The sequence below is a fragment of the Natator depressus genome, chromosome 6 (assembly GCF_965152275.1).
Source record: "Natator depressus isolate rNatDep1 chromosome 6, rNatDep2.hap1, whole genome shotgun sequence".
NCBI lineage: Eukaryota > Metazoa > Chordata > Testudines > Cheloniidae > Natator > Natator depressus.
This window is the reverse complement of record NC_134239.1, coordinates 124396236-124422636: the sequence shown is the minus strand read 5'-3', so window position 1 is coordinate 124422636 and position 26401 is coordinate 124396236. Positions and strand designations below refer to the sequence as shown.

The window sequence follows — 26401 nt, the reverse complement described above, 5'->3', positions numbered from 1 at the left end:
ATGAGCAAGCATGCACAGCACAGGGTGGGGGAGGAAGATGATGGGAGGGAGGCGGTCTATCGCTCAAACGTGACTCCTGCAGCCACGTTACAATGGCAGCCATGCCAATCTGAGATTACAAAATCCGAGTCAGGGCTCAGATCTGGATTCCAAACACCCCAATATTCTGGACTCTTCAGTTCCTGGCTTTCGGCTGATCCCTTTAGCGAGGCAGAGCCCATCTGCCAAATTCAGGGGAGGATTTTGATCTGGGATTTGGACTCCATCTCTGCAGTCCAGCCCTTTTCGGCTGGGAGAATGTTATGGGAGACCCGGAGTCCCAGAAATGCACTGAGTCCTGCTGCCTAGAAAAGGGAGAGCGTGAGTGCTGCAAGGAAGCAGTTTCTCAGCAGATAATGGTGGAAAAAATTTAAAAATGACCATTGGTTACTTGAAAAGACCCTGCAGAACACTGCGGAATTCCAGTGTGTATAACAAGCTGTGGGCAGCCTGGCTAACAACATTTGCTCTGCAAAACAAAAACACACAATGAATGAGAGTCCTTCAATCATACCTGAGTGAGAGTAGTGGTAAAGCTCCTTGTAGGGTGCAATGTGGACAGTAAAGTTCTCCGGAATAAAAGGCACCTGACCCTGAATATTTGTCTTAAGGCTTAGGTAATTTTCTGGACCCAGGCCATCAGCTGTTTGAGTGATATGGACCTTCTCCTCTCCTGGGTAGAAGGTGACTTCCAAACTGTGGGTGAATTTAGCACCTACAATGAACAGGGAAGAAAACCAAGCTCTGCTACAGCCGTTTTAATGGATAAACGAACAATCTTTTTAACCCAATTCTTAGAGTATATTCGAGACAGATAACACAAACCGATCATTAGCACAGAGCGGCACCAGAAAATACCAGTCAATAATACCGACCTTTTCTGAAGCCTTTTGATTCAAGAGGCTGTTTTAAAGATCTGCATGTGCTAATATCACACCCCGCCTACCAAACTGAGAACCACATCGCATGCATCTACAAAGGGGAGACTAATCAGTTACACATCCGAGTCGTTACCCAGCCCGGAATAGGTCAACGCTGCTAGTCACTTGGAGTCCAAACCCAAGTTCGCACTACGCGTTCAGAAGTTTTTTGGCAATAATGTTTTCGGTGTAAAGGCTGGGCCAACACTGGTGTAATGGGATCACAGGGAGATGGAGATTCTGCATGGTGCTTTAGCTTCCAAGTCTGCGGGGCCTGGGAGCACCCAGAGACAGCACACTTAAGCCCCAGTACTCGGAGGTATTGCGGCACCTACCTCCCACTGGCTATGGGCCTTAGTCCCAAAGGGGGGGAATGCCTCTTGCCCCTGTAGTGAACCCTCTGGCCACTCCAGGAGAGCTCCAGAAAAGACCAGCCAGAGGACAGCGAGTGTCACATAAGGGGAATAAAAAGGAGGAATGGGGGTTAAGGTGCTCAGGGTTGAAAGGCATCAGGTGTGAGGAGAGGAGGGGAAATTTAAGGAAGTATATAACCATTACACAAGACAACTTAATACCCCTGTCCCAGAGGCCCGAGGCCTAGCCTGGGTTGGATCAGGTGGTCCCACCAGAAGGCTCCCACAGTGACGGCAGTCTGGAGAGTTGCTGAGACCACCAGGGGCAGGGTGCCTGGCCATAAGCTGGGGCCAGAGCCTCAGCCCAGCAGGGGAATAGTTACGGTGTCAGATGTAGTTCTGGTTTGCCGTATGGGGAAAAGGAAATAAAAGCCTGGCCAGGAGGGCCTGGAGGAAGGGAATGTAATGGGAGAGCCCTGAAGAGGGGAGAAATTGTTAGCAGGGCACCACAGAAGCATGCCTGGCTGGGGGGGGAGGGTGTGCATGGCAGGCAGCTAACCCTACCACAATCCCCCAGAATAACTAGTTTCCTCCATCAGTAGAACCAGCCCCATAACTTTGGAGATTCAGAAGGAGAAAACAAGCAGCAGCTCAGAAGACACTGGGCGTTCCTGACGATTAGCTGTTCCATGCCACCCCTCTCACTCCTTGAGAGCCCCCCAAAGTCAACGGGAGATGCTCCCCTGGGGAGCAATGGGCCCCAGCCCACGCCCTGTTTGCACTGCGTAGTCAAACGTGATGCATTCCACTTACCAGTGACACTAAAGCCGTTCTCGTAGCCTGGTTTTTCCAGAGCAAAAAGCCACCCGAAGAGACCTCCGATTGGAGTCAGCGGCATGAGCGCACGAGCTGCCGGCTGAGGTACATGGCTAATGGCGGTGTAGGCTCTCCCATCGTTTCCAACTATGTAGGCATGTAAGTCAACGGCACTAAACCGCATGGGTGTTCGTCCCACCAGGAGATTCCCACTTACTTTACCGTTGAGACGGTGAGCGGCCCCTGGGAAGAAGACACAACGCCTTGGATCAGTCTCAAAGAACAAGTCAATGCCAGAAGCTCTGAAGCCGGCAAACACCCACTACAATTTACCTTCTGGCAAGCAGTGCCTGCCGTTCCCATAGAACTTGGACTGGCAGTGGCAGCAGAAGCCGGTGGCGTAGTCCGTGCAGAAGGCATGCTGGGAGCACTGGCTGTGATTCCACTGGCAGGTTTCCTTGCTGGCGGTATTGTACGTGAACCCTACACGCAAAGCACAGGTTAGCATGTAGTAAGGAACCATGCCTTAGCACATCGCTGTTTGCACAGCGGTCTACTCGCAAAGCTGTACCAACAAGGACAAACCCTTCAGATCTGAAAGGAAACCTGACAGCATCTGCCATCTCGCGGTCGTTGTTTGGAGTTGGACAGTCAGCTGTCCCTTCAAGGTGGGTGGGATTCTGCCCAGACAAAGCTCTCGCTGACCCCAAAGGGAGTTTAGCCTGCAGCAGGACTGAAGGATCGGGGCCTGAAAACACCTGCTACAACTGAAAACACGATAGGTGTTCCACTGGGGAACAAGACAATAGGTGCCTTATAAATGCCCTAGAGAGACAGCCAATGGTTTCCACCATTCCCCAGTTCCACCCAGGTGCCAGGCATGTAGTCATGGAAAAATCCTTCCCAAGGAGAATTGCAGCGGTACAGGAAACCTGCGAACTCTATTCCATCATGGGGTCTGCAGCCAGCCAGTGTCCCCATCCACAGGGGTGAATTCCCCCCTGCCACAGACTGGGGTGGGATGGGTGACTGCGTGAATGATGAAACCCAACACCTCCACTGGCCATTCTCAAGGGTGCACATGGGGAGATGTTCTTAATTAGCACCCTGTACTGTAGGAAGGGACAGTTGTAAAATTCATGTAGGCTGGGAGGTTCGAAGGGGCTTAGGGAGTTAGGCACCCAACCCCCACTGAAGATCAATGGGATTTTAGCACCTAACTCCTTAGCCCCAAGTGAAAACTCCAGCCTGCATCCCTCCTAGATACTGAGAGACACAATCACCATTGCACGGGCCCAGGGCAGACCGTGACCCCATTTCGTATGCCACGATTCACTAGAGCGAAGTGGCTTACAAAGCTGCAGCCTTCGTGGGCATCACCGTAAAAGAGCCGAGGTCCTTGAGTTCAGTGCAATCACACCTGGGGCGAGATTGGCCCAGCGTACGTCAAACTTCAGGCGCACACACAACTACAGCCGGCCTTGGTGCTCTCGAGCATTTGCCTTGGTAAGGGCCAGCTCTCAACTGCCCGTCGTTGCAATGGCTGAAAGGTTCAATTTCTGGAATTTCTTGCTTTTCACCTTCCTGGGCAACTTTTTCCAATGCAGCTTGTAATTCTCACCAAACAGCCAGGCTACGTCCTTTATCTGGCAGCTGTTAAATATCATGCTTCATCCTTCAGAAGGGCTGGAATCCCCAACCCCGCTCTCTCTGCACATTAATAACAACAACTCCTTACTCTCCTTCCCTGTCACTCAGCTCACTCAGGAGGACATCTGGCAGGCTCCCCCCGGCTTGTGCCAGCTGTCATAGGGACAGACAAGCACAATGAGCCAGCCAATGCAAGCTTCTCACACAAAGACGCTACCTCCCGCTGAGACGGTTCCGCTGTTGGGGACTCATTACCTTCTCCCACATTCCCGCCCCCCCATCCCCGGTGTAGGACCAAGGGATCCGGCCCCATTACCATGTCCTTAAAAAGTCTCCAAAAAACTCTCAGACAATCTCGTCACCTCCACCTGGTCCTTGTGGAGTATGAAGCTTGGAGTAAGCTTGGAGTTCGCTCTGTTCTGGATCATCCAATCCCCCTAAGAGTTCACGTAGCTCCCCTGCCTTTTGGGAGCCGGGGTGGCCCCTCACACCCTTGTTACAGGAAGTTAAAAAATAAGATTTCTGAACATTAGAAGCATTTGTCAAATGTGTTATCTCGGCAGTTAGTTCCCTGCAGTGGAGAAATCTCTCTCGCCCAAAGCCAGTGTAGGGTTATACAGTGACCCCCTCCCAAAATAACAATGCTCCTGCCACTTATTATCTGTACTTCCCCACTCCGAACCTTAAGCTAAATCTCCCTTCCCTTTGATGTAGCTGAATTCCCGCTCTAGTTAAGGGTATCAGAATCTGGCCTTGTGTGACTCTGCTTTCAGTTCACACTGCTGGGGTGAAGGTCATTTATTGCTCAGTGGATATGAGATTCAAAGTTCTGCGGGACATCGCCAAGTTAAATCGCTCACGATGGGCCACATCCTCAGCTGGTGTGAATCGGCGTCGCTCCCCGGACTTCAGTGGAAGTCAACTCCTAAGTCCAGCTGGCTTCAATGCAGTCGATGCCAGTTTACGCTAGGGAAGGTTCTGGCTTGGTGGACCTTAATTTCACTCATTTCCTGATCAACAAACAGGTCTTTTTGGTGAAAACGTTGTTAGCTACAAAGAAACCCAACAGCTGGAAATCAGTTACAGACACTTTGGATTCACATCACTTACCCTCCCGGTTAAAGCTGCCGTCTTCGTCCACACCAACTACCTGCCTCCCACGATTAAAGGGAGGGGAGTTCTCTGGGTAGCCCTGAAGCATGACCTCCCCCTGTGGGTAGGCTGGAAAGATGTCCGTCTCGGACGGTACAGTGCCACTGTCTGGGTAGGGCTGGGCATTGTCCTGTTCATGGTTTGCTGGCAGCCCCTGGGTCGTTAGCTCCAGCAGGCTGTCCTCGGTCTCTAGTGAGGACGGGTTTCTGATTCCTGTTTCTTGGGAGGACTCCACTTCATCTTCCAACGCGGGAGGCAGCTGGGATGGGCCTTCCTTCGTCCCGGGCACTTCAGGATAGGCCGGGCGACGGCTGGACACCGGATACGGCAATGTGGATTCCAGCTCCGAATCCAGCCTGGCACCGGAGTGTCTTGGCTCGCTGTACAAAACATCAAGTCTCGTGTAAACATCAGGCACCAGCTCGGTCGGGTACTCAATGTCGTCTTCTTCGTTCTCATCGTAAAAGGGCTCGGCATAGTCTATGTTCTCATCGGGGTAGTCAGCGTCCAGGACGTTCTGCTCCAAGGCGGCACTGCTGAGCGTGCTCTCCGGAGTTTGCTGGGAATGCCCCTCGGAAGGCTTTTCACCACCTCGAGCTGGCATGACGTTGTCCAGCGGGGAGGTGCTGCCAATGTGGAAGGCCCATACACCAGGAATCCCTGAGTTGCTGGTTCTAGAGACAAATCACAAACAGTTACATGCCACTGCTATTTACAGCTGCTCACAAATCACAGAGTGTCCCATCCAGCAACTCCTGCTCAGACAAAATCTCCCACTGTGCTCGATGGGAGATCTGCCTGAGAAAAGACTGTACAACTGGAGCTATGGGTCAAAACGGTCAGAAATGGCTAGTAATTTGGGGGGGGGCAAACACCTGAAACACCTTAAAGGGGCCTGATTTTCAGAAAGTGCTAACTACTCACCCTCTCAATAAACAGACCCCTTTAATAATACCTAGCCCCCTAGCCCCGGTAGATCTCCAAGTGCTTTACAAAGGGGGACCAGTATCATTATCTCCATTTTACAGATGGGGAAACTGAGGCATAGAGCAGGGCAGTGACTTGCCCAAGGTCACCCAACAAGCCAATGGCCAAGCCAGGTCTCCTGAGTGCAGTATTCTCTCCACTACACTGCCTCCCTTAAGGGGCCTCAAATTGGCCCCCCTTAATTTGGAATCACTCGTCCCATTTGAAAATTTCGGCAATGATCTTTCTGGCACAGGAGAGGGTCAATATTTTATTAGGTCAGGAGGAAAAATCAAAGTTTATTTCTTATAAAATCCCATTCCATATGTTTTCACAGCTGTTTTTTAATTCAATTTGATCAGCTCTAACCAGCCTGCGATTTGAGCTGCGCCAGGCCTTAAAAGGCACTAGCGCCTTGTGGGAAAAAACATTTCTTTAGAAACAGTTGTGCTTTTATGTCACATTTTCTGCATTTTTTTTCTTTTTCTTCCCTTGTTCTTTACGGCTGAGGTCAGCTGCGTGCAGAACAGCTGGTCCTTGAGAACAGTGATAATGTACAGAACGGCTGCCATTTCACAACCTCAACGGCTCCCATTGTTTGGATGAAATCCCCCCTCTGTGCAGAAGGCCAATACAAGGCCTACAGGACACTTCAGGATCATATAAGCCCAGCTTTGACGGCTTCACCGGTGTCCTGCCTCTCTGTACGTGGGTGAGTTTCAGCCCTACTGAAGTCTGTAACGGGTTGGTGACATCACCATCGCTTCCACAGCAACCGATTCTGATGTCTCCGGCTCTTTAATGTTCTCAGAATTCATACACTCCTAGACACCTAGGGCTAAAAGGGAGCTCCAGAGGTCATCTAGTCCATCCCGTGTGCTGATGCAGAAGTAAGTACACCTCAACAAGCCCTGACAGGTACTTGTCTAACCTGTTCTTTAAAACCTCCGATGACGGGGTTTCCACAACCGGCCTTGGTAACCTATTCTAGTGCTTAACTATCCTTAGAGTTCGAAAGTTTTTCCCTAATATCTAACTTCAGTCTCCCTGGCTGCAACATAAACTGATCACTTCTTGTCCTACCCTTGGTGGACATGGAGAACAACTGATCGCCTAAGTTCCCTGTAAGCCGTGTGGCCATGCAGCCACCTATTTAGTGCCGCGCAGGCACCCAGGGAACCCGGCCAGACCTGCTGCTACGGGGCATCCCTCCTCCAACCCCAACTTAGCCTGCGGCCCGGACCTGCCGCGGCTGGGGCGGCATGGCCAGATCGGGCCCAGACGCAGCCAGGGAGGTGTGGCGCAGCCCAGCCCGACCCCGGAGTGGCCTGGCCCGGACCCAGGCATGGCAGGGGCGGCCCTCCTCCAGCCTGGAGCTGCTGGGGTGGGCTGCCCCTGCCATGCCTGGAGGGATGCCTATCCTTCAGCCCCAGCTCCAGAGCTGCTGTGGAAGGGAGAGTGCGGGGGGGCAGGGGGGAAGAAGAGTCCTCTCTCCGCACCATAGCCTCTGATCACCCTCCTGCACCCCAAACCCCTCATTCCTGGTCCCACTCCAGAGCCCGCACCCCCCCAGCTCCCAATCCTCTGCCCCAGCCCTGAGCCTCTCATCCCTGGGCCCACGCCAGAGCCTGCACCCCCAGCCAGAGCCTTCACCCCACCCCGCACTCCAACCCTCTTCCCCAGCCCTGAGCCCCGGCCCCATCCCAGCCACATGGATGTTGTTATGTGCACCACTATGGAGGTGATGTGTCAGACATATTGATGCACATAACAAAATTCATTTTGCACATGGGTGGGAAAAATTAGAGGGACCACTGCTGATCACCCTCCTCTTTATAACCACCTTTGACACACCTGAAGACAGCGAGCGCGTTGCTATAACAATAGCCTGTTCCACAAAACTTGGACTGTGTTCTACCTCATCAAAAGCGCCGAGGAGCATTGGCAAGAACAGGTGAAATCCTGGAGCCGCTGAAGTCAACGGCAAACCTCTCATTGACTTCCGTGGAGCCGGGGCTTCACCCAACATATGGGCTTGACCAATGTCAATACAGCCTGCTTCTTTCCACATTCTCCATGTCTTAATAGCACCTATTATGTCCTCCAAGCCAGCCAGCTCCTCAAGTGATCCATCCCCTGTCGCCCAGTTCCAGCTTCTGGCAAACAGAGGCTAGGGACACCATCCCTGCCCAATCGCCATTGATGGACCTATCCTCCAGGAACTTGTCTAGGTCTTTTTTGAACCCTGTTATAGTCTTGGCCTTCTCTAGCAAGGAGTTCCACAGGTTGACTGTGCATTGTACGAAGAAATACTTCCTTTTGTTTTAAACCTGCTGCCTATTAATTTCATTTGGTGACCCCTTAGTTCTTGTGTTATGAGAAGGAGTAAACAACACTGATTCAGCTAGTCCAGTGGTCCCCAAACTTTTTAGCTCGCGACCCCCAAAGCCCTGTCCGCACCCTCCCCCACAGGGCCGGGAGCGGGGTCCCGGCTCCGGAAGGAGGGGTAAGGGTGTCAAGGCTGGGTCCACAGCTGGGGCGGGGGCAGCGCTTCGGCCAGGGCCAAGGCCGACAGTCGGGACCCCAATTGTGGGGCCAGCAGCCAGGACCAGCAGCCGGAGTCGGGGCCAGGAGCAGAGCTGGGTGGCGCTCGCTCCCTCCCTGCCCCGCAAGGGGGCTGGCCTGGGCCCCAGACATGCCCCCCGACATGCCCCCCGAACGTTCTTCTAGACCCCCGCAGGGGGACCTCTGAGCTAGTCATTACCTAAGTGCAATAACAGGGGTAAGTAAACAGTAGGAAACCAGCAATCAAGGCAACAGGATCAGTATGCATTTCTGCGTAACAGGATCCCAAAGCAGAAGACTGTTTCCAAAGGGGATGTTTTCCCGGAGGCAGCCTCTGCTTTTAGCTCTGTCAGATCCAGCATTTCAGCAGCCTGGGGTTTTAACTGATGAAAGAGCCGCGTTATACAGACACGCCGTTCAACACGCTCCCATCCGCGCTACTTACTGGTAGAGATTTTTCACAGACTGCTCGCTGCTGGTGACAGTGTAATACGGCCCTTCTCTCTTTACGTAATCCGTTTCACCTCTGCTGAAACCCACTCTGGCTGGCAGTTCCAGTTGGACATTGTAAGACTCCTTGGGCCGAGTCCCAAAGAACTGAAGGCCGTCATCAGGATAAAGGAAAAGGGCGTAGGTGTCGGAGTCATCATAGGCTAAGACTGCCTGGAAGGTATTCAGCTGCAGAAGAAAGCATCACCACAAACGTATGGGAGACTTGTTAAAGGCCTGGATGCGTGAGAGAAAGCCCTGGAATGAGGGACACAAACTGACTTCAGCTACATGGGACTTTGGTTTTGATGCAATTAGTTTACAGCAGTGGTTCCCAAATTTTAACAACCTGTGTACCCCTTTCACTAAAATGTCAAGTCTCACAAACCCCCTCCTAAAAATGAATATTTCCAGGGATTTTCTCCTTTACCTGAGTATAAATGATAAAAGCAGTGATCTTGGAAATATAAAATTTGTTTTTATGACATGCTTATTACACACTATTTATTATTAATTATTATTTATCATTACAGTATTTTTATTACATTATGAAAATGGCAACACTCTTCCAAGATCTCGCTTTCGTAGCCTACATCACTTTGAATAAGCCTGTTATAAGACAAGGCTCCTATGGTTCGTCAAGGAGTATCAGATGTGAGACAGCATGACGGGATTTAAGAAGCCAACTCAAAGAGTTCCTCCTGCACAAGCATTCGGGTCTTGAGCAGTCCAGGCAAACGACGCACGGTACAACAAAGCTTAAACTTGTTCTTCATAATAATTTTAGAAAACAATACTAGCTGCCTATTTAATTTTAAAAACAGCAAAAAATATCCACCTCCCTTTCCATTTCTTATAAGGAGTCTTGAAGTTTAAATCTCCTCAATGTGACAGATATGCTTGCTTTGATCTGCGTAGTTCTTGGAAGTCCAGGGGCTCCGGGCTGCTGGCCCCGTGCTGCCCGGGGTCCCAAGCGACAGCTCTGTGCACTATTAGGGAATTTTTTCCCCTGAGAACCTCCTGTAACATTTCACGAACCACCAGGGGTTCAGCAATTAAAAATAAGTGTGCATCAAAGGGGCTTGGGACTTTGGGACCAGACTGGATAACATCTCCTGTGACGAAAACTTGAGAGGTAGGGACAACGGCTATGTTAGGGTTCCCTCCCCACTCTGAACTCTAGGGTACAGATGTGGAGACCCGCATGAAAGACCCCCTAAGCTTATCTCTACCAGCTTAGGTTAAAAACTTCCCCAAGGCACAAATTCTTCCTTGTCCTTCGAATGGTATCGCTGCCACCACCAAGTGAGTTAGACAAAGATTTAGGAAAAGGACCACTTGGAGTTCCTGTTTCCTCAAAAAACATCCCCCAAAGCCCTTCACCCCCTTTCCTGGGGAGGCTTGAGAGTAAACAAGATGAGCACAGACCAGACCCTTGGGTTTATAGGACACTACAAACCCCAATCAGGTTCTTAAAAGCAGAACTTTATAATAAAGAAAAAGTAAAAGAAGCACCTCTGTAAAATCAGGATGAAAGGTAATTTTACAGGGTAATCAGATTCAAAACACAGACGATTCCCCTCTAGGCAAAACTTTAAAGTTACCAAAAAAAAAACAGGAATAAACCTCCCTCTTAGCCTAGGGAAAATTCACAAGTTAAAACAAAAGATAATCTAACACATTTCCTTCCTATTACTTACAATTTGTAATCTTAGATGCTTAGTTCAGGTATGGCTTTAGGAGATGTATTTTCCCTGCCCTGGTTCCTCGCTGACCCGGAGAGAACACAAAGAAACACAAAACAAAAACCTTCCCCACAGATTTGAAAGTATCTTCTCCCCTTATTGGTCCTTTTGGTCAGCTGCCAACCAGGTTATCTGAGGTTCTTAACCCTTTACAGGTAAAGGAGGGATTTTATGCTACCCTTAGCTGTATGTTTATGACAGACTAGGATTTCACAGGAGAGTTATGCCTCTCTGAAATTCTCTGGGAACTGGGAATCTCATTCCCTTGGAAAATCCCATTCAACGTGCTTAACCAGAAAAATGTGTCAATAGCAATGTCTCTCTTTCCCCCTTCCCCCGTATGTCCAGCATTAGAATTATTACAAACCCCCATGTCTCTTTCATTGAGGAGAGAATTATTACAATCATCGCCTTTGGAATCTAGGAAAATAATTTAGTGTCACAATCTTACACATGTTACAAAATGATCCGTAAGTGTGATCTGTTCTGGGTATTTAAAACAGGAAAGAGGGGAAATTGTCTCCGACACACAGAGAAAGAGAGAGCGCGCGCTGGCATTCAAGAGAAGAGAATGAGGGCCCAGAAGATTAGCTGGAACTAAAAGAAATGTGCAATCTGGGGCTTTAACCCTGAAGAGAGACCTCCTAGCATATCATAGGGAACGCCATGCGAAAAAATTGAGTCTGGAATATGCTGATAGAACTGCTGTTACCAACCCCAGCACTGTACAGAGGAACAAATGCAGTGTGTGCCTTCCACTTTTCATGTGATGTGTGTTTGACTGAATGCTAACATTGAATTCTTGCCTCAACTCACACAGGAAAGCAGCCAGAGATCAATAACGGCTCAAGAAGAACCAAAACCATACCACATTCAGCATTCGTTATTTTGTATGAGAGAGAGATGGCTCACTGGCTCAACTGGATGTGGTTTAAATTTGGCTTAATGAGCTTTTTTGTGGAATTGGTGCAAATGGTCCACTTCAAACAAGGAGAGAATGATCAGTTCACACCACAATGATCCCATCATAAGGAGTTTCCACTGTTTGGAAATCCAGGCATAAACTTCTACAGTACTGCCCACCAGCCAGTCAGACAACAAGACTCACCATCTGTCCGTAGATTAGTCCTCAGTCTCCAGACATGTTACGTGTGAAACAAATTTTGCTGGCCCCAGTCACAGTCTCTAGGGAGCAAGACAACCCAGATGGCAACCTCTGGTCAGGACAGCAGAGGACCAAACAAGGGCAGGAGAACAGGGCTGCGGTCAGGAACAGAGATCATTCACCAGACTGTGTGGGGACTATGGTTTCCACAGCTCTTCCTCCCATTACCCACCTGCCTTTCACGCTGATCTGATGTTCAGACATAAACAACCCTCCCAAGACTGTCAGCATCCCTTGTTACATAAACAGGGGGCTGTGTAGGAATTAGCGATGACGAACACAACACCCTAGCTCACCCCCACCAAGTGGAGATGACTCAAGCTTCTGTCCAACTGAGACAGGGGCAAGAGAGACACCTGAATTTGCCACTGTGAGCCAGGAAATGCCCCTGTGAAGTGTTTTTGAGCATCCTCCGGCTACAGGAAGACACATTATTAACAACGTGAGGCTAGATTCTGTTCTCACTTATACCTGGAGTCCCTATCTCTAGTTTCTATATCTCTAGTCATAGAATCATAGAAATGTAGGGCTGGAAGGGATCTCAAAAGGGGGGCCAGCACCACATGATGAGGCAGAGTTAAATATACCTAGTCCAGGGGTTCTCAAGACAAAATTTTTGGTGGCTTCAGAGTGCGGCCATCAATTCTTGCTGGTGGCCACTCTCACATTTTTTCCTACAATACTTCATTAGCTTTAGGAAAAACAAACAAATATGCACAGAGACACGTCCAAATCATTTTAGTTTGTTTATTGCTAGCTAGTAAGACTGCTGTGAAAAGTGATATTAACAAACATACAAGTATCACTTTTCACAGCAGACTTACTCAGCCCAGGCAAGCCTGGGGACAAATTCAACCCTGGGTAAGGGTCAGGGGAGGCAATGAGGGTGGGTGGGTGGCTGGGGTAGGTTGGAGCATGAAGCCCTGTAGTCAGATCCCAAAGCCCCACGGCTGGGGAACTGGGCCCGGGGACAGAGCCCGAAGCTCTGTGGCCGGAGCCCAGGGCTGGAACATGGACCCCGTGGCCAGAGCCTGCCGCCTCCCCAGGGCTAACGCCCAAAGCCTGAGCTCCACCACCTCTGGGATGGTGGGGAACTCACTGGCTGCCTGCTCCTCCAGTTTTGTGTCCCAGATGTCTCCAGACCCAACCCCTGCTGACAGCCCCAGCAACAGCCACCAACACCAAGGCAGTGCATCCAGCAGCAACAAGGAGTGGCCTCTACTTTCCCTCTTCCCCACCCATCACAGCCCAGGAGATTGTGGCGTCAAGAAAAGCCCCTTGGTGGCTGCATGCGGCCACATTTGAGAAACGCTGACCTAGACCAGCCCTGACAGGACTTTGTCCAACCTGACCTTAAAATCCTCCATGGATGGAGATTCCACAACCTCCCTAGGTGGCCTCTTCCTGTGCTTAGCTACCCGTAGCGTTAGTAAGCCTTTCCGAACATCTAACCTCAATCTTTCTGGCTGCAGATTAAGCCACTTCTTGTCCTGCTGGATGAACATGGAGAACAACCGATCACTGTCCTCTTTATAACAACCTTGGACATACTTGAGGGCTGAGATCATTTCCCCCCTCAGCCTTCTCTTCTCTAGATAAACATGCCCAGTTCTTTCAACGTTTCCCCAGAGGTCAGGTTCTGTAAACCTCCTCTCCTTTCTGCTGCTCTCCGCTGGACTCTCTCCAATTTGTTTGCGTCTTTCTTCAAGTGTGTTGTCCAAAACTGGATCCGGAACTCCAGCGGTGGCCTCACCAGCCCTGAGTAGAGGGCAACCATTAACTCCCGTGTTGTCCATACAACGCTATTGACTTCAGTGGAGCTACTCCAAACATACAACTGGATCAGATGAGATCAGAATCTGTTCCAAAATCCTGAGATTGTCAGTTTACGACTACTTAGGCTATGTCTGTGTAACCCACACACCTCCTGGGTGTGGCGTTCTGTCCCATCTAGTGGCACTGAGACCACGTGGAGATTAATGAGTCTGCTCTACAGCCTTAGATAAGTGCCATAAGGCTTTTGGCTCATGCACTAAGCTCCAGAGGTCCCAGGTTCGATCCCACCCGCTGATGACCAGGGTCCGTCGGCGTTACATCTACATTAGCAGCGCTTGACCGGCATACTCTACTCCCAGTGTGGACGCAGCTACACTAGCAAAGCCGCAGTTTGTATGAGTATTGTAAAACAACTACACTGGTAAAAGGGCAGTTTTGCAGCTATATCTACATTGTGCTGGCACGGCTCAGTCGGTCAGGGATTGCACCTCTTTGCACCCCTGACTGACACAGCCACACCTGCAGAAGGTTGTAGTGTGGACATGGCTGTAGCCCTTGTCTACACACAGGTTTTGAACCGTTATCAATGTGAATTTTTTCCCAACATAGTTCTACTGGTACAACCCCACATGTGGACATAATTGTATCAGTATAAAGTGTAGCTTATTCCTCTTCCCAGTCACTGTACGATATCCCAGTATAAACACATTTATACCGGCATAACTGTCCCAACACCAGTGGCTTGGTACAACTTCTGTGTGGAGACAAGGCCCAATGCACTGGAAAGGAAGCTGCTAATTCCTCAGAAGGTGACTCAGTATCTCACAGGTCTCCTTGGAGGAGATGTACCTTGTAACCAACATGGGGCCATGTAAATGGCATCGCTCCAGTGAAGCCAGTAGACCTGTGCTGATTTACACTGGCATTGTCTAAAAACTAGTTATAAGCAGGAATTTTTAGACTAATCAAGGAGCGGCTCCAGTTAGCGAAGCTCATAGGGCGTCCCAAAATTAAAATAGGTCCCTGGTCCATTGTCCTTGGGTGAAATTCACCCTGGGCAGCCACCCAGCACATCTATTTGATTTCATCCTCAGTCCCCATCTGAGCTATGGCAGTGCTATTAGCCCCCTGGGAAACTGACGCTCGGGGAAGATTAAATGACTTGCCCAAGGTCACACAGGAATTCTGTGACTCAGCCAAGAACTGAGTCCAAGTCCAGTGCCCTATCCCCATCCTTCCTCCTCAAAAGAAGTGCTGAGCAGGTCTCGTGCTGGTCCTCTGTCCAGGGCTGAATTCAATCACCTGAGGGGCGATCAGCCACATAACAAGCACTGCATTGTGACACTTGCATGGCTCCAGGGTGAGACATTCATCTGCTTCAACGCCATCCTAAACAAATTCCACTTCTCTCCCTTCCTCCCCACAGGCTCCCAGTGAGTTATTACCAGGACGTTCTATTCCCCTGCAATGGGGCTCTTCCATCATTTTCTCTACTTTATCTTCCTGGCTCTTAACCCCAGCTCTTCTTTTCCCGAGCACACAGAAACTCCTCCACAACATCTGATTTTTCCTTCACAACCAGGAGACTTTTATCCTTCTGCCGTCACCTAATCTCCCAAACTCCCTCTCCCAACTGAGCCCCGAGGCCCGGCTTCACATCAACACCCTTGGTCAGAAGAACATTGGGAGAATAGAGAGAAAACACATCGCTGGCCACATTCTGGACTCAAGTACGTTGCTAGCTCAGAAGCTGACCCCCTAGTACAAGATCATCAGGACCTGCATAAAACTGCTGTCTCTGTTACCACAGTGCGCTGCTACCAGGTGGGCATTTCGAGAGGCCCTGAAAATTTGGGGTGAAATCCTGGCACCAGTGCAACCAATGGGAGCTTTGTCACTGACTTCGGCAAAGCCAGGAGGTCATCCTTAATCAGGTGCATGTTTCCCCTGAATGTTCCGCGGAGCGCTCATGAGCAGCGGGCATTCACAGCTAGCCCCTCGCAGAGTAACTAGTCCTAACTCATCCTGAGCGAGCTACCTTGCAGGACAACCCACACCCCTGATATGCTGAACTCCTTTGGACTTGCCTTTGAACCTTGCCTCTAGGTTTAAAGGAACCTTTGTACTGCATTCTGAGTAATCCCGAAACACGATTCTCCTGTATCTCACATCAGCCCTCTCATGGCTGTAACCCCATTGGCTGCTTTGGAGTTACTCCTTCTTTGCACCAGCGGGAAAAGAATCCGTCCCCCAGTCTCTACTAAAACATTTTTTCCCCCCTGAGTTTTGGGCTCTCTGATTTAATGAGGCTGAATCTCTGTGTCCATCAATTCTCCAGCTGGAAATTGCATGATAATACTTCCTTTCTCACTGTCTTTGTCTTGTCTTTTCATACCGGCGGGGACCGTCTCCTACTATGTGTATGTACCACGTGCCTAGTGTAACACCAACAGACCCCAGCTGTTGGTGGGTGGGATCGAACCTAGGATCTCTGGAGCTAAACACATGAGCCTCTACTGCATGGGCTAAAAGCCACCTGGCTCTTAGCCAACGCTGTAGCAGACTCGTTAATCTCTAGGTGGTCTAGGTACCACTAGAGGGGACAGCGCATCACACCAAGCAGGCATGGGTTAGGTACTTCCCCTAGCCGAGGAAGCAGACCCCAAGCTTCTGAGACTTCCCAGTTGATAGCCCAGACGAGGCCCCACTTGTAACACTGTCGGCAGGTGGGATCAAACCTGCGACCTCTGAAACTTACTGCATAAGCCTCTACTGCATGAGCTAAAAGCCACACGGCTCTTTGGTGGCTGTAGCAATCTCATTAACTCTAAGTGGTCTAGGTGCCACTAGAGAGGGACAGAGCCCCACATCCAGCAAGCATGGCTTACACTAGCACAAAGGGGCCCTGCTCTCAAATCGGGTCCTTTAAGGGCTACTGAAACATAAGTACAGAATGAGAGTGAGCTGCTAGTGTTTTATTTGAGGGGAAGGAAGGAATTGAAATTATGTTTTAAAGCCTTTTCAGAGAAATGATGGAAAATAAAATCCTACTAATGATCCAATTCTAAGTGTGACGATGTGGGTAAAGTCACGGAAAGATGCCCTCCCACGTCGGTTAGCCTTTGGCTTGACAGACACTCAGCAGCATGGACTTTTCTCATTACAGTAATTTCAACAGCCAAAAAGGGGCCCCAGCTCTATTTGCAGAGTTTCTTAGCATTTCCACAAGGCAGTCATCATCCCTCCTATATAAAGGGAGTTTGTTGTGAAGGACGCACACCCACACTCACAACCACAGGCATTTAGGACTATGCCCCAGTGACAGCAGTTCAGCAACACAAACAAAGCTACACTGAAAAAGATCTGGGGGGGGAGTCAAACACATTACAAAGCTGGGCAATCAGAGACTGCACCAAATCCATCCCTGGTGCAACCTCACTGCAGTCAACAGAGTTTACTCTGGAGCTTGATTCTGCCCACTAAGTCCTCACTGAACAAACTGAGGATAATCAGATGGGAATCGCTGCTAAAGTTTGCCAGAAGGGTTAGAGAGAAATCGGACAGATAAGAGGGATGGATGGAGTGTAAAGGACAGAGGTCAAAGAGCAAGAAAGGTTAGCTCAGAGCTTGTTACTAGGCTGATCTCAATGGAGTCTGGCCGTTTAACACTTGTTAAAAGAGCCATAGAAGGCAAATTCCACCTCAGTGCAGCTTCCCAGAGCTCCAGCTAAGGGTAAGCCAGATTTCAACTCGCTTCACTGTGCGGGCTGCCAGAGACCATACTGCTCACAAACACTGTTGCTGTTTTCAGTTACTCGATCAAGAGTGTGCCATTGTATAAAAAACACCATGGAGAAATGTCTGTGAAATGCCGTCCCTAAACAAACTCAGTAGCAGCATTGTCAGCAACAGTATATTGATCCAGCATTGCTACATCTTGCGGTTTTATCGCAAGTCTCATTCGGAGTCTATTTTAAAGCCCCTGCTCTTGGAGTCATGTGATTATGTGAGAATCTCAACTTTTTTTTTTTTTTAAATGCAAGTAAGGTACTAACTCATGCATGCAGAGAAAAGCTTGAAAATGTGACCCTAAAGGTTCAAAACCTAGAAGGCAAACAGAACCCCCCCTTTTTAAAAAAAGCCTCATGATTTTTAAGTCACTCACAATTTTTTTGAGTTGGAGGGACAGATTCTTGAACACTTGAGTTCAACAAAATTGTTGCTCCTTGAGTGATCGATGCTTGGCATGTCACAAGTAGCTGATATTTTAATTAGTGACCGTACGATTCTTTTCCCTGATGCATATAGCAACTTCCTCCTTCAAAAAGAACATACTTTTCTTCACTCCCATTTGGTACCAGGTTAGGAAGTCCTGAAATGCTGTCACTCCATTTCTCTCTTGCTCTTTCCCAAACCGGCCATAAAAACCCTCAGCACAAACCCCACCGGTGACCCTCACTTCCTATGTCAGACCAACATCCTGCAACGGAGATGCACTGACATGGCCCCAAAACCCACAACTGGGCCAGGCGGCTCCAGCGACAGCAACCCTGCTAAGCAGTGGACTTTTTAAGAAGATGTGTTGTGGGGAGGACTGCACTCCTGTTCGCTGCTTGGCACGGTGTGGGATTTTTCTTCCAGTCAATCAGCCAACCTCCAGGAGACCCACTGGGTCCATAGAGGAAGGCAGTGGACGATACTGCTCCACTTGGGAATGGGAGATGCATTGCCAAAGGAAAAGAGGCACTTTGACAGCTTGAAAGGCAACTGGACATTCAGCCAGACTGTTCATCACAAGCATGGAGAGGCAGCAGAAAGGGCTGACAAACAACCTAATAAGAGCCCATGAGAAGAGAGAAAGAGAGGCTATTTGTAAGGTTCTTGGAGCAAAGAGGCCAGGGGCCAGTGCTTTGGAGATTTCTCGGTCCTAAAACAGGCTGTTCCACAACCCATGCTTGACCTGAAGGAGGAGCTGCAGAAAGACATTCATGGGGAAGCAACACTAGCCTATATGCTGGATGGATGAGGAGAGTAAAGGTCAAAGGAGACCTTGTTTTCTGAAGACACCCTTGACTGTTGCAACCTCTTAATACTACAGTACAAGTAAGTGCAGAATAGTGAAATTCTCTCACCACATGGCAATGCTGGGCCACATTATCTCCACCACAGGATCAGGCTCCTCTATTTGCCTTCTCATCATCATACAAAAACAAGGGGATGGCAGCAAATTTAAAACTTGATTAAAGGAAATATTTTGCATATACAACATGTGGCTGGTTAGCCGGCGGAACTCATTGCCACAAGGTTCCCAGCGAGGTCCAGGGTTTAGCAGGATGCAAAAAAGGATAGGGCACTTGTATAGACAACTGGATAATGAGAACATTCAGCGTTACATTACAGTAGAACCTCAAAAGATATGAACACCAGAGTTCTGGACTTATTGGTCAACCAGACACCCTCTGGAACAAGAAGTAATCAGGCAGCCGCGGAGACAGACAGACAGACACACAAAGCAAATACTTTATTGCCTCTGGGCTTTAGCTTGCTCCGGGCAGGGTCAGAGCTTCTGACCCTCGGGAGCACTGGGCTCAGGATTTTAGACCTGGGGGAATGCTGGGGCTTGTGGCTTCAGCCCCGTGGCTCCGTTCCCAGTTTCAGTCCTGGGGGGGGCACTGGGGCTTGGGGCTTTAGCTATGAGGGGAGCGCTGGTTTCAGCCCCAGCGCTCCCCCTATAGCTAAAGGCCAGGCACCCCTCCCCCCACTCAAACCAAGAGCAGAGCCGTGGGGAGTCCCGAGCCCCGGTGCCCCCCAGGGCAGAAGCCAGGAATGGAGCTGCAGGGCTGAAGCCCAGAGCCCTGGTGCCCCCTGCGAGGCTGAAACTGGGAGAAGAGCTGTTGGGCTGAAGCCCCGAGCTCCTCCCAGATCTAAAGCCCAGAGCTCTGGTGCTCCCGAGGGTCAGAAGCCCTGACCCCGGCCACAGCCCTAACACATACCCCCACCCGTGGCTGCAGCCCCAACCCTCCTTCTCCCTCCCCATGGATGACGGCTGTAACGTCTTGTTCAGAGTTAAGGACATTTCAGACTTATGGACAACCTCCATTTCCGAGGTGTTCGTAACTCCGCGATTGTACTGTAATATTTTTTTGAAAAGTCGGGGGGGGGGAGGGGGGAATATATGCAGCCTAGATGTAGCCATGATATAAATATCATGTGTATATATAAATAATCATATAAATATTCATGCTTCAGGGTACAAACCAGCTCCTAACTGATAGGGTTGGGAAGAAAATTCCCTACTGCAATTTATTCAATAATTGCCCATCTCTGAAGCATCTGGTACTAGTCACCGTCAGAGACAGGGATGCTGGATTAGATGGAGCACTAGGCTGACCTGGGATGACAACTCCTATGTTCCTATCATGTTGCAACATGATGTTAGCATGTCATCAGCAAGCTGCACGCAGGTAGCTCAGAACAGCAAATCAATGGTATTGTTCAAGAAGTTTTTTCTCTGCAACCCAAAAGAATTCCAGATTTAAAAAACAAAAACAAAACAAAAACTACAGCCAGGCTTTCAGGGCACATGAGAGATGTGCAAATAGCACTATAAAAGTCAAGGAGCGGGGCAATGACAACACTAGGAGCTCCCTACCCCCTCAGTAAGGAATCAGACCAGTGAACAGCGTTCATCATGACAGCAATTTCCGCCTTCATGGGCCAGAGCCATGAAATGACTTGGGAATCCAAGTGCTGTGAATCTGAAAGCGTTTCAGTCTATTCATGAGTGTTATCAGTTCGTGTCCCTGAAAAGCATGCATCACTGCAGGAAGTTCTTGAGACCCGATCTAAGTGGTGCCTACTTTCCATATCAACCCACAGTGGAAATTCTGAAAGCTATTCCCCACGGACATTTGTTAACGAGTAGCTTGGAAAACAAACCCCAGAAAAGGAGACTAGGAGCCCAAATCATCACAAAATGTTTGGAGTGCTTAAAAAAATTTTTTTTTTAAAAAATCAAATCACAAATCCTGGGCCAAACCCTACCTGATATACTCACAAGTATCAGTCCCTCTGAGCCAGATTCGGATCTCAGTTACACCATTGTAAATCCAGAGCAACTGTACTGAAGGTACATTTGCAGCTGAACCTTTCAGCAAAGGCCAGTGGGGGATTTCTGCACCACCTCTAGCTAATACCATCACCCGGAGCATTCTAAGCGTCTGGTTGGTTCTCTCTTTGTCTATACTTAAGCCCCTTCGTTTTTCGTTTAAACCGATTTTTACAAAAAAAAAAACAACCCCAGGTTTTACAAAAAGAATTACTTGTTTCTTTTCTGATTGTCAACCTACTTTTGTATCATTCCAATATATTTAAAAAAATCAATCGTTTTATTAGGGAAATACATCTCTCTCATGCAATGGATTGTTGTACAATAATACACTAGTCTGTGTGTATATGCAAAGCTGTCTGTTGAAATAAGGCTATGTATTAGGCTAGACGATACACACAACAAACTGGCATGCACACAAGCTCTGAAGTGCGTGCGCATCTGAATGTACTGATGAATATTACGCCCGCCCCGCACACATTTCAAGCTGTTAGCAGATAATGGTTTAAAGATCTGATACACTAACATGGGAAGAAAATGAAAATCTGTCTCAGAATACGTTTCAGAACACAAGGATGTATTTAAAATTAAAAAAAAACAAACAGGCGAAAAGGATGAAGTTGAGTGTATGCGCTGCAAATGATGTGGCCCAATTATTAAATGTAAATATTTATAGGCTAATAGTTCTAAGTCTACAACAGTAAACTGTTTATTCAAATGAAAAGATTCATCGGGGGGATGAGAGATGTATTGTTTTCTTAAACTCAGAGGTGACACTTTGTTTTCAGTTCTGTTTGAGTTCTGCAGCAAACCACATTGAATTCCACTCATCAAAGCTACTGGAGACTTTTTCCCCCCGAGCTGCCAAACACCAAAATAAACCCCGATATTTACCCAGAAAAATTATTAATCGTTTTTTCCACCTGTTTACGTTGTTGTAGTAATAAACACCGATAAATTCCCAGGAAAATTAAATATAATAAAAACTGAAAACAAAAGGCCCTATCTGTACTGTACTGCAAGGTCTTTGCAGCAGGGACCACCAGAGTCTTTGTATATGTTGAGTGGATGCTGTTAGTAGTCAAATTATAATAGTTCATGACCGTTGATTTCCACCACTGGTGTTTGCAAGAGAGATGGTGAATCCCCTGTGAGGAGTGAGTGACAAGAGTAGCCCAGCTGACTTCAGCACGACTCCTTGGAGTCAGGGTCTCACAATCGGTCCTTAAGGGGTTTGTGAATGGTATTCTAGCCTCACCAAGAGAGATCCAAGCTGTGCTGCCCTCAGCCGTTCAGTTGTAGTCCCTCTAGACCACGGAGTTTGGGCTGAGACCCCAGGTCTGAGCTCTGGCTCAGCTGATGCTCCATGAGATGTTAGAGAGCACGCGAGTGAACAGGTCTTAGGGTATGTCTACCATAGCTGCCAATTTCTCCTGGTGCCAGTGGGTGCTCGTGCCCCCGCACCCCTGGCCCCGCCCCAACTCCATCCCCCTTCCCCAAAGTCCCCACCCCGGCCCCGCCTCTTCCCCACCTGCCCCCCTGAGTGTGCCATGTCCCCGCTACTCCCCCCTCCCTCCCATAGCTGTTTCGCAGCAGCAAGCGCTGGGAGGAGAAGTGAGGAGGGCGCGCCCAGCGGAGGAGACGGAGGCGAGGCAGGGAGCTGCCGGTGGGTGCCAATTTTTCCCTGTGGGTGCTCCAGCCCCGGAGCACCCAGGGAGTCAGCGCCTAGGATGTCTACACTGCACAGTTAAGCCAGAGGCACTTTAAGCCCAGGCTAGCCAACCCAGCTGGGGGTATGGGTTAGAGCCTGAACTCCACTTTAACTCAGGTTGAAAGCCAACCATTTTGCAGTAAAGATAAGGGCTAAATCACTCAAGTGCTGATTGTCCTCTGGGGGGAGTTGTGGGAAGGGCATTGGAAGACTGACAAGTTCTTCAGTAATTGACATAACTTACAGGGAAGGAATCCTAGAGTGTCTCAACACAGAAAGCCCTCCTGCGATCTGCCCCCCCACACACACACACGGGTGAGGGTAGAAACACGGGACACAGTAATGCAGGTAGGACTTTGTGTAACCCACACACCTCCTGGGTGTGGTGTTCTGTCCCATCTAGTGACGCCGAGACCACTTCGCGAGAGATTAATGAGTCTGCTCTACAGACTTAGCTAAGGGCTACATGGCTTTTAGCTCATGCGGCAGAGTCTCATGCACTAAGCTTCAGAGGTCCCAGGTTCAATCCTGCCCACCAACAACCAGGGTCTGTCGGCGTTACAAGTGGGGGCTCGTCCGGGATTTCAACTGGGAAGTCTCTGAACATGGACTTCCAGGTAGGGGAAGTATGTAACCCACACATCTCCTGGGTGTGGTGTTTTGTCCACTTTAGTGGTACCGAGACCACTTAGAGAGAGAGAATAATAAGTTTACTCTACAGCCTTAGCTAAGAGCCATGTGGCTTTTGGCTCATGCACTAAGCTCCAGCGGTCCCAGGTTCGATCCCGCCCGCCAACGACCGGGGTCTGTCAGTTTTACATTTGCAGTGGGCATGCTCACACCTGAGTAAGGCTAACCAGGGTGCTCAGACCCTGGTGCCAGTCACCTGGGATAACTGTGCAGTGTAGACATAACCTTAGTCTGGAAAACTGGTACAGATGCTCAAAAACAGGGGCCATTGACGTGGGTAATATTTGCACGATGCATTTCTGGTTAGAAACCTTTTCCCAGCCACATCTCTCTCTGGAATTACACTGTTTCTTCAGATCCCAATGGGATCACAGCAGCTAACATTAACATTGGCAGGTTTCAGAGTAGCAGCCATGTTAGTCTGTATCAGCAAAAAGAACAGAAGTACTTGTGGCATCTTAGAGACTAACCAATTTATTTGAGCATAAGCTTTCATGGGCTACAGCCCACTTCATTGGATGCACAGAATGAAACATATAGTAAGAAGATATTTATACAGGTGATTTATTGCAGGTGAACACGCCCCGGATGGTGTGGCTGATGTGATTAGGTCCTATGGTGGTGTTCCCTGAATATGGGGACAGAGTTGGCATCGGGCTTGGTTGCCAGGATAAGTTCCTGGGTTAGTGTTTTTGCACTCTCACAGATCTTGGGAGACAAGCCAGTCCTCACTTACAGACAGCCCCCCAACCTGAAGCAAATACTCACCAGCAACCACACAACAAAACCACTAACCCAGGAATCTATCCTGGCAACAAAGCCTGATGCCAACTCTGTCCACATATCTATTCAGGGAACACCATCATAGGACCTAATCACATCAGCCACACCATCCAGGGTTTGTTCACCTGCACATCTACCGATGTGATATATGCTGGCACATGATGGCAATGCCCCTCTGCCATGTACATTGGCCAAACCAGACAGTCTCTATGGAAAAGAATAAACAGACACAAATCTGACATCAGGAATCATAACATTCAAAAACCAGTAGAAGAACATTTCAACCTCTCTAATTACTCAGTGACAGACTTAAAGGTGGCAATTTTGCAACAGAAAAGCTTCAGAAAAAGACTCCAATGAGAAGCCGCTGAACTTGAATTAATATGCAAACTAGATACCATTAACTTAGTTTGAACAGAGACTGGGAATGTCTCGGTCATTATACTAATTGAATCTATTTCCCCATGTTAAGTATCCTCACACCTTCATGTCAACTGTCCGAAATGGGCCATCTTGATTATCGCTTCAGAAGTTTCCGCCCCCCCGATAATAGCTCCTCTTAATTAATTCACCTCTTACAGTTGGTATGGGTACTTCCACCTTTTCATGCTCTCTGTATGTATAAATATCTTCTTACTATATGTTCCATTCTATGCATCCGATGAAGTGGGCTGTAGCCCACGGAAGCTTATGCTCAGATAAATTGGTTAGTCTCTAAGGTGCCACAGGTACTCCCGTCCTTTTTATTAACATTGGCCTTACCTTCTTGGAGGGCTCCGAGTTTCGAGACACTTCCTCATAGGCACCCACGTTCTCCCAGGTGGCGACGAAGGCATGGGTGGGAGCGAAGGCAGCCGCAGCTGCACTAGGAAATCCAGCATGGATAAGGCGAGCGGCCTGGCCCAGCACCTCCGTGGACTCATCCTCCCGGTAATAGATCTTCCCCCTCCCGCCGCTGGTGTCAATATCGGACATGAAGGGGGCGATGGCTGGGAAGTCAGTGGGGAAGTCATCGTCCACATATTGGGTTTCTCTGGGGAAATCCTGGGTGGAGATGATCCCATTGGTTCCTACCTACAAGAGACAGCAAACAACTCTGCTCAAAGCCCTCTCCACCATCTCGTCCACCCACACAGGACTCCTGTCAACAGGCAGCAACAGCTGCAGTGCAGAAAGATCCCATTCAGTGCAACACTCCCACCCTGCCTCTGCATCACCAGTTCCTCCCTCCGAGCCAAGTCCTTCCACCCACCCCATCCAGGGGCTTTCAGTCCAGCCGGGGCCCAGCCACAAGGGACCTCACTTACCCAACATTACGGGGGAGGGACGACAAAGACTCAGCTTCCTCCCTTTCCTCTCCACCCATGTAAGCTCCATCCCCAGCTGCAGGCTCACTCCAGGCAACCCCCCCACTCCAGAGGAAGCAGCTGGGCACAATGTTTTCCAGCACCATTAGCTAGACAGAGGGGTAGGGATAGGGATAGCTAGGTGAAAGGGGAGCACGTAAGACAATCTACGGATGCACCGAGTTCTTAGCAACTTCCAAGACCAGGGCCGGGCAAACTATGGCCCACGTCCAGCCCATCAGACCCTTTAATCTGGCCCTCAAGCTCCTGCCGGGGAGCGGGGTCGGGGGCTTGTCCTGCTCTGTGCGTGCCGTGGCTCTGTGCAGATACCGGGAAGCAGCAGCGTCTTCCCCAGGTCTGGCTCCTATGTGTAGGGGAAGCCAGGGGGCTCCACACACTGCCCCTGCCCCAAGCGCCGGCTCTGCAGTTCCCATTGGCCGGGAACCACGGCCAATGGGAGGGACGGGGCGGCCCAACGTGCCATTTCCATACCCAGATGTGGCCCTCAGGCCAAAAAGTTTGCCCAGTCCCGGACCAATAACCCTGCTGCGGGCTGTTATTGGCCCTTCAGCTTTAGGTCTAGCCGCCGGGTGGCTGTAGCCTGGGCATGCCCGGGAGCCCCGGGGCGAGCGGCCGCGGGTTCGAGCCCGGGCCCGGGCCCTCAGCCCCGCGGCGGGCACTCACGTAGAGGTGGCCGAAGCGCGTCTCGTAGAAGAGCAGCGGCTTCCCGAGCGTCACCACGGCCGAGGTCTCGTCGTCCCCGTCCTGCAGCAGCCGATCGCCCCGGGGCGCCCCGAAGGGGAGCAGCTCCCGCCGGGGAAGCGCGGCCGCCCAGCCCAGCAGCAGGCAGGGAACGAGCAGCGGCGGCAGCAGCAGCAGCGCGGGCAGCCCCATGCTGGGCCCTGGCGGGGCGGCGGCGGCGGCGGCGGCGGCCCGGGGCTGGCTCCCCTCCCGGGCGGCGGCAGGGGCAGGAATCTCCAGCCCACGAGCCGCTTCCACCACATCCGACCTGCGCTCCCGGCGCTGGCCGGGGCGGGGTCTCGGCTCTGCCCCAGCGCCGCCATTGGGCGCCCCGAGCCCGGCCGGCGGCCAATCGCGCCCGGCCCCAGAAACCGGAGCGGCGCCCC

The 26401-nt window shown here is 50.0% G+C and overlaps 1 protein-coding gene across 1 annotated transcript in view; it reads right to left on the bottom strand.

Moving 5' to 3' along the window:
* Nucleotides 1-26185, bottom strand: part of NID2 (nidogen 2) — a 54557-nt gene extending 28372 nt beyond the window's left edge. Inside the window, exons 1-7 of the mRNA XM_074956518.1 lie at nt 25959-26185; nt 24691-25002; nt 8907-9139; nt 4889-5604; nt 2462-2611; nt 2126-2371; nt 554-754 (exon numbers count right to left, since the gene is read on the bottom strand). Of these exons, the coding sequence (XP_074812619.1) occupies nt 554-754; nt 2126-2371; nt 2462-2611; nt 4889-5604; nt 8907-9139; nt 24691-25002; nt 25959-26168 (2068 nt within the window). The 5' untranslated portion in view covers nt 26169-26185. The remainder of the gene's footprint in view (nt 1-553; nt 755-2125; nt 2372-2461; nt 2612-4888; nt 5605-8906; nt 9140-24690; nt 25003-25958) is intronic.
* Nucleotides 26186-26401: the final 216 nt, after the last annotated feature.